The 15943-nt window shown below is 32.8% G+C and overlaps 1 protein-coding gene across 1 annotated transcript in view; it reads right to left on the reverse strand.

The window, feature by feature from the left end:
- Positions 1 to 9747: 9747 nt before the first annotated feature.
- The window catches only part of LOC124366787, a 28590-nt gene continuing 22394 nt past the window's right edge, over positions 9748 to 15943 (reverse strand). Inside the window, exons 11-14 of the mRNA XM_046823389.1 lie at positions 14021 to 14200; positions 13486 to 13559; positions 12347 to 12460; positions 9748 to 9870 (exon numbers count right to left, since the gene is read on the reverse strand). Of these exons, the coding sequence (XP_046679345.1) occupies positions 9748 to 9870; positions 12347 to 12460; positions 13486 to 13559; positions 14021 to 14200 (491 nt within the window). The remainder of the gene's footprint in view (positions 9871 to 12346; positions 12461 to 13485; positions 13560 to 14020; positions 14201 to 15943) is intronic.

Consider the following 15943-nt stretch of genomic DNA (forward strand, 5'->3'; position numbering starts at 1 on the left):
TTATAAGTTGTATTATTAAAATACCACACATTGTTAAAAGTACAGGCTCATTTGGTACATGTTATTCTACGTTCTCAAGAACTAGAACGTGAGATAATTGAATTAACTTGAACGATGTTTAAAGATTCTAACTCGATGTACTGAATTAAACCATAAAAAATCCAAATTAAAGAAGATTTCTCATAAAACGTGTCTTATTTTAATAAGCTATTTTCTCTCTTGTACCGGAAGCTCTACTGAGGTAGAATACATTTAATTTACAATGAAAACCCTTTCACAGGTATTGGTTTACTTAAATTGAAATAAAATATCCGTTTTATTGTAGTTAATTTTTGAGTAATTTCTAATATTTTGCCCTTTATTAATTTATGCACTACGTACTTTTAAATCATAAATAATCCAAGGCGGGTGAAAGCTTTTAAGGAAACAAGACTGCAGCCTGCAGCTGTGAAGCTTTCAGTTCAGTTTGAGTGAAGTGAATGAAGAAGTTATCGTAATAATTATTTTTATATTTCCTACAGTATTTCCTATTTGATAAACACTATTTAAATATAAATTCCATGTAATTACTATCCATCATTGGTATATTTACCCCATCTATTCTTTATTTATCTAATCTTCCAAAAATTACATTATTTAAAGCAAGAAATGTTTACATTTGGTATAGTCTAAGTGCTTGTGTAGTTCGGTCGGCATGCATGTAGTGTTTATAAATTTTTCTAAAAATGTGAGTGTATAGTTAAAATCTCTGTTAATAGACTATGAAATTCATGATGAAAGGCCACCATGTCAAAATCAGAGAAATGCAGGGCTGAAATAAAAATCATAAAAAAATAAAAAATAAATTGAATATAAATTTAATTTTAAAATGTTATTATTATAAATTCTCTTAACTTTATTATAGCATGAGAAAAAAATATACACAAAATTTGAACGTTGAGTTTAGCTCTAGTTCACACTCTTCTTAGTGCAGCGACAGGAATCTGACGCAAGCACAGAGTTGACTTCTGGAATTTGGAGTCGTACGTCTAAAGAGATCCTAAAAGATTTCGACGACGAAGATGTTTAAAACGAAAAATTCACATAGTTTTGACATAATTTAAACCCAGATTACAAAATATTTAAATTTAGTTCAATCAAGGTAAATTTTTATTCTCATGTCTTGTGGAATCTGGAGTCGTACGTCTAAAGAGATCCTAAAAGATGTCGACGACGAAGATGTTTAAAACGAACAATTCACATAGTTTCGACATTAGTTTAACCCAGATTACAAAATATTTAAATGTAGTTCATTCGAGGTAAATTTTTATTCTCATGTCTTATTAAGTGCACAATTGAGGCACTTCTATTTTCACGACACAATCTCTAATTGCAATGGAGTCACAGACTTGGAAAGGTTAAATCTATACGAATGTTGCGTTTAGCTCCAGTTCAACATCGTCTTTGTGCACCGTCTGGAATATGACGCAGTCACAGACTTCACACCTGAAATCTGGATTCTTTTAACTGAAGATATCCAAAAATGCTGACGATGAAGGTGGTCTAATCGAACAATATATATTGTTCCTAAATAATGGAAAAACCAGATGAAAATTAAATGAATTGATGTGTTATAGGTGAATGTATTGTCTATGATGTCAAAAAGAGGTAAATTATTGGTTTTGAGATTTTTACTATATTTTCTTTTCCTTATCACACGATAACATTAAATATTATACTATAAGTCTACAACTAAACATATTTAGCTTCACAGAGAATTTAATATTTGGTCTTTAATCTTCTGTTAAATATGCTAGACTATATTAAGCAGAAGTTCATATTTGAAGAAGAAAACTGTGCAACGTATTCAGTAGAATAAAAATATTTATAGTTGAGATTACATCATCATTATTGTTTTGCACACTGTGTTGTTAATAAAATATCTCGTTTATGATTCATTACAGTTTTAAATATTTTTATTTTTGTCATATTAAACTGAACATTTTAATTTTCAGACATTTTTTGTACAGGTTTTAATTATACAGGGTAAAAAAACTTGGAAAATTTTGAATGTTAAATTCATATTCCATGTCAATATATATTACTGTAGTCGAACACAGTAGCAAGATCGGACTATAACTATAAGAAATGCTTACTTGTTTTTTCCTGAGAAATCAAATGGTGAAATTAGATAGTCCTTTCTCGTCTCTAACAGTTTACGGACCCCTCAAAAAGATCAGAGATCGTAATAAAAATTACATGTTATATTACATGAAAGTGCACACAGGGTGTGGTACCACGTACACGGTGCATTGCAGCAGAGACCTACATTGAATGTACACAAACATTGCGGTTACAATCGTATCTCTGAGAATTGACAACTAAGTAAACAATGCGGCTACTGACGCGACATTCACAGATTAGATCTTGGTGAAATGTCTTCCCTGCAGCAATCAATAAGGAAACTCAAAGGTTGGTTGGTAGGCCTGCACCTACATTAAAAGCTGATGGAGTTTTTGCTCCTTAAAACTTTAAACTATATTTCGTATTTAAGTGACTACATTTATAAATTGGTCAAGCTAAAAGTAATAACAACATAACCAGTTTCAGTGACAACTTTCACTTCATCTGTAAGTAAAGTTCTTTTACTTTTACAAAGACGTTATCAAGTGTCTCTTGACAGTAGATTAGATAGTGGATCTGTTATCAAGCTGGACCTTGCTGCTTGAACTCAGACTGTCACGCACAGTCAGGCCTGCGCACGCGCACTGTGACAAGCAGGACGCCAAACCTACTGTCTCTACCTACTGTTTCCCTCACATTCCCACAGATACAATTATATAACTGCCTTCAATTCTCAGACTGCTTCATCTTTACTTCTAGTTTGTCTTGTTGCGCATTAATACTTGAAGGGGCTTCTATATGGCGCTATTAAAACATCATTATTTTATGCCACCATATGTTTTATAATAATAATCAAAGCATAGTAAATTATGGCTTTTACTAGAAGATCTGTGATTGAAAGAAAGAAAAGGCTTGATAGTGACCTCAGCTCTTTAAACTGAAAACTTAGGACTCTGGTGTTGTGGACCATGCTGTGGAGCTGCGTGCTGCCTAAGCTTATGTAAAGGACCGTTATGGAGAGGATAGTATAATTAAAATTTTGCCTGTATGTATAGCTGTACTTGATTATATGAAACCATCTTTCACAGAAAAATAAAGCACTAGAAGTTACCAACGACTCACTAAGTAACGAGAATGAGGACATACAGAGTTGTTTGGCTAAGGAAAAGTTGCTGCGTAAGCAAGTTCAGGATGAATGCTTCAACATGGAAAATGAAAGCCTTAACTCAGTAAATGACCATAAGAAAATTGTGACAGACCTTGAAAAAGAGCTGAAATTGGTTAAAAGAGAAATTAAAAACCCACCAAGAAATAACACTACACTTAAATGACAATATTAATATTTTAAATCTCGAAGTAGAAACTCTCCGAAACATTAATGAAAAACTTATGCTTGACATATCACAGCTGCAAGAAAAGTCTGAAGAAAACACCAAATAACACCTATGGAAATTATGTACCTGACAGACTGCCTATTTCAAACCGTTTTGCTTCCATATCACTGGCTGACAAGACGCCCGTATTTGAAGAAAACCAAACACCTTCGCTTCCAGTTTCTTCAACCCGGAAAACTCACCGGCAACTAGGAGACATGGGAAGAAGAAGTTCAGCCAGAGTATGGCAGTTTCAATACATAGTGACAGTCACGGACGTCATATGTCAAGAATTTTGGCAAGGGAATTTGGACAAAAAACCTGCCTGGTGAAACCTGGACTTGTGAGACCTGGAGCTCCATTGGAAGAAGTGGTGAAAGGTGCTAAGATGGACTCAAATGGCTTGAAGGATAATGAATTTTTGATTGTCATTGGAGGTACGAACAGTGTTGACAAGTATGATGACATCAGCATAATACAAGCCTATAATGATTTGCTGGCCTCTGCTAACAACCTAAAGGTAATAGTTTCAACAATCCCACCTAGGTTTTGATTTGAGTCCATTGGCTAAAGCATACGAGTTCATAAGGAAAGGGAAAGTAAATGTAGAAATAAGAAAGTTGCCATTTAGGTTTACAAATGTAAAAATTCTTGATTTAGGAGTTAAAACCATGAGCTCATTTGATAAAAGAGGTATTCACTTTCATATGAAGGAAAAAGCTAAAATTTGTAAAGAAATTAAAAACTTAATTGTTTAAAATGGAATGAAAAACGTATCAATATCTGATGTTTTGCCTACACACAACTCTCACACCCCAAATTGTAGTCCCCAACCTTCCGGCCTGCGCGCCACTTCCCCTACACAAAAAAGAACTCCTTCCAGAACCCAAACCTTTTGAACCCTTTGCCTGCTGCAGTTCAGCTCATCACCAAAATTGTGTACATTATCAAACAATGGTTTTTTAGATTAACAGATCCCAGCACAAGTTCAAATGTCTTAAACAATCCACAAATTAGCAATAATTCAAATAAAATATGTATTAAAATTTTCCATCAAAACTTAAGGGGCATAGGGAACAAATGTGCGGAGGTCGAGGACTGTGTTGCATGCAGAAGACGTCGACATTTTGTGTGCTAGCGAGCACTGGCTAACAAGTGACTAGGCATCAAACCTCTCACTACAAGGGTACAAACTCGTAACATCGTTCAGCAGATCTGAATCTTTTCGGGGAGGATCTGCAATATTCTTGCGTGATGACTTTCCTGGAAAAAAATAAAAACTCGTTGAGGATCTAATGCAGCACAGTACCGAGCTCATCTTAGAAATTTCAGCCATCACTTTACCAGAAACTCAAAAATTACAGTGGTCAGCATTTACAGGTCCCCAGCAAGCTCTCTTAGCTCTTTTTTCGACCATCTTTCTGTTTTTTTAGCAAAAACTAAACAACGAAACAAATAGTGTTATCCTGGCTGGCGACTTTAATGTCGACATTCTCGTTCAGTCCCGCGACTCTGCACTTTTCTTAGATCTTCTTCACGGTCACAGTCTTCTTCCAAACAGTTCGTGGTATAACCAGATTTTCTCCCAGTGGTGGGTCGTGTTTGGACAATATCCTCACAAACCTTCCTCTTAAAGATTTTTCTTCAGGCATAACATCAAACTTGTTTGTCAGATCACGAGGGTAATTTCATTCAAATATCAAAAACATTTCCAAATAAAAAGAAACATCAAAATAAACTATTCTTTACTCGCAACTTCAGTTTGAATAACAAGAATAAATTTCATCAGTATCTTTGCAATGAAAACTGGAGCAGTGGCTATACCAAGAAAATTCAGTTGATTCTATGTTTCAAAATTTTCAGGACACTATCATCAATTTTTTCAATCTTTCTTTCCCTATTAAGAAGAAAAACCGTGCCAGCTTCTAGAAGACCGAAGTGGATCACCGAAAACAGTTCTGGAAAGCAGAAGAAGACTGCAGGATGCCTACTTCCTGCAGCTGAGAGGTCCACCAGAGCTGCGAGCCCATTACAATCGCCTGAAGCAAGAACATCAAGCACTTCTGAGGGAATCCAAATCTAGACTCGCCCAAGAGTATATTTCCCAAAGCCGAAAAAAACAGGAAAGGCAACCTGGGACATCATCAAACAGTTGTCGACCAGGGAAAAAAACAATCAGCTAACAAGGAGTTTGAACTTGAGGCTGAAGGTAAACTTCTCAAAAATCCAGTTGAAATTGCAAATGTTCTTAATAATTTCTTTTATTAATGTCTCAGAAAAACTCAAAGTTAATGTACCCGATAATTCTGGCCCTTATCCACCAACAGCACCATTGCCCACTATCTTAGACACTTTCTTCTTTTCGACATCACCATACCCGAAACATTAAAAGCAATCAAAGCCTTGAAAAAACAGCACATCAAAAGATTTTTTTTTCAACTTATCAGCCCCCTTTCTTAAAAGAATTCGCGGTAGGTTTGGCTCCGATTTTAACGTATCTCTTTAACTCATCAATCTCAGAAGGAAAATTCCCTACGATTTAAAGATAACCAAAATTGTTCCTATACCCAAATCAAAAAATACCTGTGATGTATCTTCTTTCCGACCAATAGCCATCACCCCAGTTATCTCCAAAGTTTTTGAAAAAATTGTACACAATAGAATGTTCAACTTTCTAAAGAAACACAAAATTTTATCTGCTTTTCAAAATGGCTTTCAAACCACAGATGAACACTGAAGTAGCCATTGCTGCAGTGATTAAAAGGATCCTTTCATCTCTCGACGCCGGTGAGAAGGCTCTATGCTTGTTCTGTGACCTTAGTAAGGCCTTTGATGTAGTTGATCAATCAAATGTTACTTTCCAAATTGCAAAAAATACGGTTTCCGAGGTGTTACTTTGGATTGGTTCAAAAGTTACTTGCAAGGTCGTATCCAATATGTCCAAATCCAGTGTATAGCGGCAATCAGTGTTTTTCCGAATTTTCTATCGTCAAAACAGGTGTACCTCAGGGCTCGATTCTTGGTCCCCTTCTATTTTTGATTTTCATTAATGATCTTCCAGATACAATCCTTCTAAATCAAAATAAACAATGTCTGTCCCACAATATCTCTCTTTGCAGATGATACTAGCCTGATTTTCAGCAACAAAAATTCAGTTTCCCTTTCCAACCAGTTCTCTGAAGTGTCGTCCTCGCTCTCTCACTGGTTCACAGTAAATAAGCTTTTTTCTTAACACTTCAAAAACACAGGTTATGGAGTTACAATCTCAAAAAAAGCTTAAATCTTCCGAACATATACTCAATAAACAATCAAAATATCAATAATTGCTTCAGTTATAAATTTCTAGGAGTTCATATAGATTTCTTCATGAAATGGCAAACTCATATAGAATCCTTGTCTAAACAGATCAACTCGTCAATCTTTGCTCTGAGGTGTCTTTCAAAATTTTTCCTCTCAGGAAGCTCTAACCACGGCTTACTTCGGCTTGGTCGAATCAAGGCTAAGATATGGTCCTTATTTTCTGGGGGTTCTCGACCTTCCAAAATGTTAATAGGATTTTCATCTTACAAAAGAGAGCTTTAAGAGTTGTTTGGGGACTGAGACCAGGCGAAGGCTGTGGAGAGCTGTTTCTTTCAAAGAAAATTTTCACGCTAAACCAATCTTTTGATTTACCATCATCAATTTTTGTTTTCAAAAACCGCAATCTTTTCCCTATATAGCTCAACATGACCACTTTACCCGACACAAAGGTAAATTAATATCCGACAGATTCAAACTTAGTCTGTTCAAAAATTCCATTTTTTACTACGGTCCAAAGATTTTTAATTGGTTGCCTATAGAAAACCAGGTTAAAAACTCAGAAAATTTAAAATTATTCAAATCGGAAATTAAACGAATTTTGAATGACACAGCTTTCTACAGCCTTGGGGAGGCGATAGGCCCAACAGGGTTGTGAGGCCAGCAAGTCCATTTTAGTTTTAATTTTAATTTACTGCTACAGTTGTCCATTCACATCCACATTATTTGAATTCAAATTAGATTGATTTGTAGTCACATGTATGCATTTTTTTGTAATCGACTTGTACAAAAAACATTATGTTCAATTGTACGAATAAATTCTTTGTCTTTGTCTTTGTCAATGTGAGCTACTCTTCTGGAATATAGACATGCTGTTGCGGATTTCACAGTAATTTGATACTTCAGAGGAATGCACACATTTACAAGATTAATTTAACGAGTACAGTGAAGTATAATATTCGATATGCGGGATTCAATATCTGTTATGGTAACGTTACACTTTCTGTATGTCAAGCAAAGACGTATTCTTTGACAAGAAAACTATTAGTTTATACATGTACCCATTTGTTAAACTTCCTTTTTGAATGCCACAAAAACCAGTAGCGCGTCTATTGATTAATATTTTGAAGACAAATTCATCTATTTATTTTAAGAATACTAGAAATTGCCTTATACATTACAAACTTTTGTTCTGACTGAAAATAATAACACTGCTTCTTAATTATTTAAATGTAAATTTATAATTAAAGAAAAAAGTAAACGTTTTTTGTAGTTAAAACCATGAATTATATGTTAAAAATAAACCTTGAACTATGTTCGATAAGTTCGTTTGACTTAAATAGTTTTACAGAATATAAAGATGTTTGTTTGTACCAGTATAATTTTCTAAAGTAAGTCTTTTTAACTGTATCGCTGTATTGTGTAAGTTTTTCTACCAAAACTTGAACAATGCCGAGTGTTGTATGATCCTCCCTTAGTTCGATGCGTAACAAACTCAGTTGGAAACTTTCTTCATCTTAAGATACAAGACATTCATATCTGGGAAGTGGTATAGGATCTTTAAACATAGATTTTATTTGTACGGGTTAGGTATAGTCAGTATCGAAATCGTATTGAAATAAACTTGAAAAGTCTTATTAAAAAAAGAGTTATGATTCTCTTTAAATTTCTTTAATACGATGTTATATGTAAACTTTGTTTTTTTCTATGAAGCATATTCTAAAATTTTTATTTAATACGGAATTGATGATGTTAGGGTTACCTAACAAATTTTCTCTTTTATTCAAAGATATAATATTCTTACGTCACATGCACCTAACTTTTCATGCTACAATATAAAAGTTTTGTTATTTAAATATGTCAACAATGTATCCCGGTTGCCATAAAAAGTTGACAATAGTTAGTTAACTACAGCACATGCATCTGTTGGTAGCATACCTAACTTCTTATCTAGAAATGTATATAATTTTTACTCTTATTATTGAGATATAAAACGGCAAGAAGTATATATTTTTACTTTATTCCAAAAATCAAATCACTATATGGAATAACATATTTCGTTGTTGATAGTGATTTAAGTTTTTATGAATATAAGTAAACAGTTCTGAATTAGTAATTTTAATATACTAAAACATGATGCGCATTGTATAAATAGAAAAAAATGTAATTTAACTTTTAAACACAGTTAAACCTAAAAAACACAAAAAAATAATAAAAAAGAAATCATAAAAATTGTGAATTTTACAAATATACTTTACTAAGTAGTAAACGTTTGCCATTTTTAAGCTAATAATGAAGAAAACCATGTCACTTAATATATAAACAATCGTTGTTAAATTAATTGTGAATGTACCGAATGTATGGCTTTATAATACGTAATCGCATTTAATTCCCAGTAGAAATAGTATTATGTATGTATTGGCCCAATTTCGACGGTACTCTATGGCATGTAAGTAGCTTACAGTGGTCAAGCAGCTTACGCTCATGTTAGGGTGTAATGTAATATTAAATAGCTTACTGAAATTCAGCCTGTATCCCCGTCCGGCCCCAAGTGGTATTTACGATATACTTAAAGTATTTTTGTAATTATTAAAATAAATTATAAGTGAAAAATATTGAGAATAAGATTAATCGTTATACTTGCCGGATGTATTGAAATATGTATTTATATACATGTTTTATTATTAAAAGATTGTTCTTGATGTCATATAGTTAAAAATTGTATAATTGTAAATATTTGTTCTTAAATTTAACTACAGAAAGCTCCTTTTTTTCTTGAACAATCTTTTAGAATGGTATATCAGAATGTATCAAGAGTGATTCTGTTTGACTTTTAAAATCTAGTGTTAAAATGTAGCATAATGCTGGTTGTAAATGAAATGTAGTAGGTAATATTTTTAGACAGAATAGTATATGACTGATTTAAATTTGCAAAAGTCTTTAAATCTTTACTGGGCAGTATACTGTGATAGTATTATAAAACTGAGGTGATGCGCTGATCCAAGAGCTCGAACATTTTGCGCTTATCACGAGTCGCAGCTTCTTTATCACGCCTCCCCAAATCAACAAAATACAGCTGTCTGGAGTAGGTGAGACGCTATAATCAATTTGTGGAGTTACATATTGGCAATATTCACAAGGTGAAATTTTACTTTACTTTACTATTATTAATATATACATTTATTTTATAATGTTTTATGAATCAGTGCAGATAAGAATATTACTTTGGTAATAATTTTGTTTGTAGTTATCATCAGTTGTGTATATGCTCTATTTACGAGTTATTAACCATTTTTTTATAAAAAAATAAGGTTAATTACATTTAATTTCCTTATTTAAATACTAACTTTCAATACAGATAATATTGTTATATAAGGTAGTTAGTTCATGAAAGAGCAAACTAAGAGCTTTCAACATTTTATATCAATTGTTCCGTTACCGTGTATGCTAGATTACGTTGAAATTTGATCTACAGTGTCATAAAGCTTTATATTGAAATATTCTACATCATGTAATTTACAGTTCGACTCGAGGATATTGTGGCTCACAAAGCCGCTACACCAACGGGCTCAGTATGCCCTAAAGAACTTCGTTTCACTGAAACCATTAAATATCTAAAAAATACTGACTTTTCCTGAACCTTATCCATATCTTTCTTGCCTTAAAACTTACTGAATATTAACAAATATGTGTAAAATAAACAATTCACAATGCCCTTAAAACGTTCTTAAACATAGGTTTCTTGTACCTGTGTAAGGAAATAGAGAAGACGAATAAATTGCGATGCAGCCTGAGCATTTGCTAACCGTATAACTCGAGGGGAAGGACAAGTTCATGTTGGTTTGTCTTTTTGCACGTTATATAAAGAACGATATTACCTTTAGATAAGTGTTGCTTGATTTCTATATAGGCAAGAATAGTGGTGCCAAATTCAGTAATAGTGGTGAATATCGCTCCATGGGATTTGGCTGAGCGTTAATGAGCAGTACGTAGGTACTATGGGTAACGATGATGACAACGAGGAACAAGCAGAATAAGTAAATTAGTAAACAAACATATTACAATATTAAAAAATCTGATGAAATATACTACTGTGACACAATAAGACATATGGACTGTGTATTTCCCGGATAACGCAAAAAAGATTTCAACTGTAATTTTTACATTTTCGATAAAGTTTTATTTCATGTATAGTTATTAATGAGTTCTGTAATGCGCATTTCCATCAATTGGACTTTGCTAAACGTCATTAAAAATTGTCTCATAGTTGGTGGGAAAGATCCCTTCCGTCTGCCTCGAAGTGATACCACGGTTGTTTAAAAATTATCTCCTCATTTCGTGTAACATTTTAGTGGGTTTAATTGTTTAGTAACCTCCTAATGCAATCGATTATATTGTTAGTCCTCCTCCATAGACTATTGGTTATAGGCTCGGCTCTCTGATCAAGAAATCACGGGTTCAAATACCGGGGAGGTCCAAAAATGTAATAGCAAAAATCAGTGCACTTCGAAGCCGGCATAGCTAACGCTGATGCTTAAATGAGATAAAAACAGCTATTTGACGTCATTTTTTTTAAATTTAAAGCAGCCTCACTAACAGCTGTTAAGTGAAGTTTTTTATTTACTTTTTGCATTAACCTGTTCTTATTACAACTTTTGCAAATTTATCAACTTATTTCATTTTTTTATAAAAACTTTATTGGTGGTCTGAATCTGTGTGGCAGACAAAATAAAAGTCCCAAACTAAGTGTAGTATTGTCCGTCATTAGAGCTAGGTCTATTTCAAAATTGCCCATCGGCCCACGAATGTATAATAACCATTCTTATTACTTTCAGATCTTTCATTAAAAAATATCTTAAATATGTTAGACTCTTATAAAAACTTCAAATTACCCCCTCAAATGTAAGCTGTTCTATAAAAGTCTGTCTATTTAAATTGCTTACAAGCAATAGAATAATAAAATTATTTGTTTCCCTAAACTGTATTAATCTAAGGTACACCATCTCCCAATTATTATAAATTAAATTTACAATTAAAATAAATAAATCCATATTATTTCTACCTAAATATACGAAAGAGACATTTTATAACTCTATAAAATCAAGTGGACTGATAGAAGAGATGCCAAATTAATTAAAGTAATTAAACCACCTTAGTGGCGCACAAGTTGAGTTTGCCTATTCAAAATTTTCAAATTAACTTTGTGTAGTATAACAATATTTATAATAAACTGTTTATTGTTCTAATCTATAACTGTTTAAAATAAAAGATATCGTCAAACCCATGAACTAATTCTAGAAATGAAGTAATCGTTTAACTTATTTTTGAGTACACAAACATTTTAAACCAAAACTCTTAAGTCCCTTGAGAAAATAAAAATTTGTTGGAGGGTTTGCTTCTGAACTTCAGCCACACCCCGTCGTTTACATGAAAGTTTGAGTCGACGCCTATCATCTCCGCAGTCCCCATGTCTATATCGTTTTCTGTCCCTGTAATCACTCTATTCTTGTCTTTCACGTTGTTATGTCTTATGTGCTGCTTAATTCCATCTCGACTACTTGCTACCAACTCACCTTCCTCCCAGAGTGTATTTCAATCACGAGACGGTTGAATAAAAGGAACATTCGACGTCTACCAGCGATCCTCTCTATCTCACGCCTCACCTCCATTAGCTTCCAGCTCTTCTCCTGCGTAATTAAAGGGTAATCATACTATATGGCAAAACCTGAATCTGTCAGTCTGGTTAAACAGGACATTATTTAGCCTATCTTTGTACCTTAAGGGTAATGTGCAATTACTGCTTACTACTGCGAAAGGGGTGAGTTATTTTAACACATAACGTTTGTTGTACCAAATATTTTACTGCAAAATTTTGACTAAGAGTTAGTATTGTTTTCTGATATTGCAATGAAAACCTGTTGGTACTAAGTTATTCCCACTTCCTCTTACTTCTAAATTCACCATTTTATTCTTGATTACCCAACTTTTATTCATTATTTGGCATATATTCAACTTCATCTACTTAATTTCACTCTCTATCACAATTACCTCTGATTATAACTATATTTTAATTCCAATGTGGTTAAACTTTTCAGGGTTTGTCCATTATAACCTGTAAACTACTGATTGGTTGTAATAAGTACATTTATCCTACCTTTTCACTCATATTGATCTTTGATGAATTCACACTTTGACGTGTTTCCTAATTCGAAATAGGCGTGAAAATGTTATAAATCGTATTGTCGGTTATTTATAACAAATTTGCACAGTTTACATAAAGCAGTCTTGGGAGTGACAACTAAGTATGACTGCACGTTAGGCCAAAGGCGTGTCACTGCAACTATTTCAAAATACAAGTAGTCAATGGTAATGTATTATGTATATTATACGAGTATTAATCTTTAGTAATTCGTTTATTAGCCGTTTTAATATAGCTTATAGTCTGAAGAAGATATCTTTGATATCGAAAGGTCTCACAAAATAATAAAAGTGTTAAATATTGGTTTAATGTTTTAATGTAAGTAAGTTAGCTTATAATTGTTTATAAATCTAAAGCTCCATACAGGTACGAGTATTTAAATATTATGGGACAAGGCTAGACCTTGAAGTAATTTTATTCTAAAAAGCATTATCGATTTTCAAATCGTATGAGGAGCTTCGTGTTAGATGTTAGCACAATCCTGACGGCAAGTTCTACGTCACACATACGTACATTGCTGTGCAGTTTGTAATTTGTAAGCAAATGCACTATGACTGTCTTCATGAAGAACATAGAATACATCTTTCCTGTAAATCACAAAACAAAATTATTATAAAATCTACAATCTCACATATATAATATGATAAATAACGATAAACGATAGCAATAACGATAAATTCTGTACATTTTAAGCTAATAAATTTCAAATTTAATGATTACATGGTATGTATATTTGGTAAATTTTTAAGCCTTTATTTTAATTTAAAATTAAATTTGTTATTAATTAAGGTCAACATTCAATGTACATATATAATCTGTATATTGTGTGAGGTTGAGTGATAGAGAGGGATAAATAGCCCTAACTCCGCCTCTTAAATAAAGGCATATTTCATTTCATTTCATATATGTATACATAATTTATGATTACATTGATATTTGTATACACGTTATCTTTAAAATTACTTATCTATCTGAGTTTAGTACGCGTAGTTTTTTAGGACATAGGAAATATCTTTTCAATATCAATATGACATGCACGTGACAATACCTATGCAGTTTCGTGGACCACCACTAAACGGGAGGAAGGAATACGGATGTCTTCCTCCTAAGGCGTCTGGCGAGAAACGGTCTGGCAGAAATCTTTCAGGTTCGGGAAACTGGTCCTCATCTCGACTCATGGCGTAGAAAGGAATCATCAATCGACTATTGGCTGGCAGCGTAAACGTAGCTACAGTGTGAAGAAAACAGTTATGGATAGTCGTAGTATCAAATTAATAGTGTTGGAACGGAAAGTAGAAGAGAATACAAAAGTAATAGAAAAAAACCAACGTAAAGTTTTTAACAAAATTTACAATATATTAATCATACTGTTTTAAAGCTCCCACAAATTATTGTACGGTATACTAATAAACACATTCTAAATAGTTTTTTTAAGTAACATCATAATGTAGCCGTTGGAGTCCTCCTCCAAGTTTTTGATTTTTACCGTATTATCTGGCCTAAAACGGGCTGAGAAAGTATAAATAACAAAAATAAAACTCTTATTTACACTACTTTATTAGAAATAAACTCACAATTATTCAATAATTTTTAAGAAACTAATTTTTATTCTAATAAGAAGAGCTCCTCCATCAATAGAATCTTAATTATTAATTTGTATAATTCACATACATGATTGTTCAATAAGTAATATTAATTTTGTACAGTTTACTCTAATTCTTAGTACCAATTTTTTCATATGATGTCCAAGGGTATTTTTTAATTCTTTATAAAAATAAATCTTCCGTAATTTCAAAGTATGTTGTACAAAGGATTCAAATGGATCAAGATACAATAGGAGCCTAAGCATTACATCTTCATTAAAATCTACAGTTGGAAACTTGCCATTACTATTAAAACTGTAAAATGCTAGTTTTTTTTATTGCCTCATTTTTTTCAAAAATCCATCAAAAAACATGTTTTATATGTTTGTTGTAATATATAAAACAATTATACAAACGGCGTTTCTATATGAACAGGATTTTTCGTATTGAGAAGGGCATGTAAAATCAAGGATAAATAAATATGTACAACGAAGTAGTCAGAAAATTGGAATGATGCGATGTGACATTTTATTAGGTATAATAGTAAGTGAAAACTTTGCAGTATAATATAAATCTGGTCTGTCATATCAACTAGAAAAATCCGCAAGCGTTGTTCCTTGTGTTATACATGCCAGTTCATTGCGTAGCGTTTAGTTGGTCTGCTTCTATAAACTAATTTTTTTCTCAACTTTCAGGATATCTTAGTTTCAATATTTATACACTTTTTTCTTTAGAACGCACTTTAGAACAGCATGTGTGTTTTAAACGGACATGTGTAAATGTCTAGAAAAAAGCCTAATTATGTGGTCATAAACATAATATAGGCAAGGAGATTAAAAAAAGCTTTTTGAAAAAGTTTTAAACTCACAACATAGTTTCATATTGGTTCAAGGAAGATTTAATTTCCTAGAGGGTTAAAGGTCAAATGGCGGTGTTGCTGTTGTATGTCTGTCCACATACCTGTGTTACATAACTCTTGATAGAGAGTGTAGACATTTTTAAATTAGAGCTAAGATTCACATTGGTCCAAGGAAGAACGAATTTATTATAGGGTTGAAGGTCAAAGGGCGGTCTGACTCTGTGTATCTGTCCATATATCTTCAAATTCTTGAAAAAAGACATTAGAGGTTTAACACTTGGTACAGAGGTTCATATTGATCCAAGGAAAGAACCAATGTCTTGGAAGATGAAACGGGTGTCTAACTGCCTGCCTGATGACAACCTGTTGGTAAGGTACCTTTTGATAGAAAGGTACGAGGAAGAAAATAGGCAAAGAATAGGACATCTGTATGTCTGTCAAACTATGTCTTCACGTAACTATCTCTTTTTATCTGTTATGTGTTGATAACTATCAATAGGTAAATCCCTGTGACTTTAAAATCACTACA

Source organism: Homalodisca vitripennis, chromosome 7 (genome assembly GCF_021130785.1).
Source record: "Homalodisca vitripennis isolate AUS2020 chromosome 7, UT_GWSS_2.1, whole genome shotgun sequence".
NCBI classification, from domain to species: Eukaryota; Metazoa; Arthropoda; class Insecta; order Hemiptera; family Cicadellidae; genus Homalodisca; species Homalodisca vitripennis.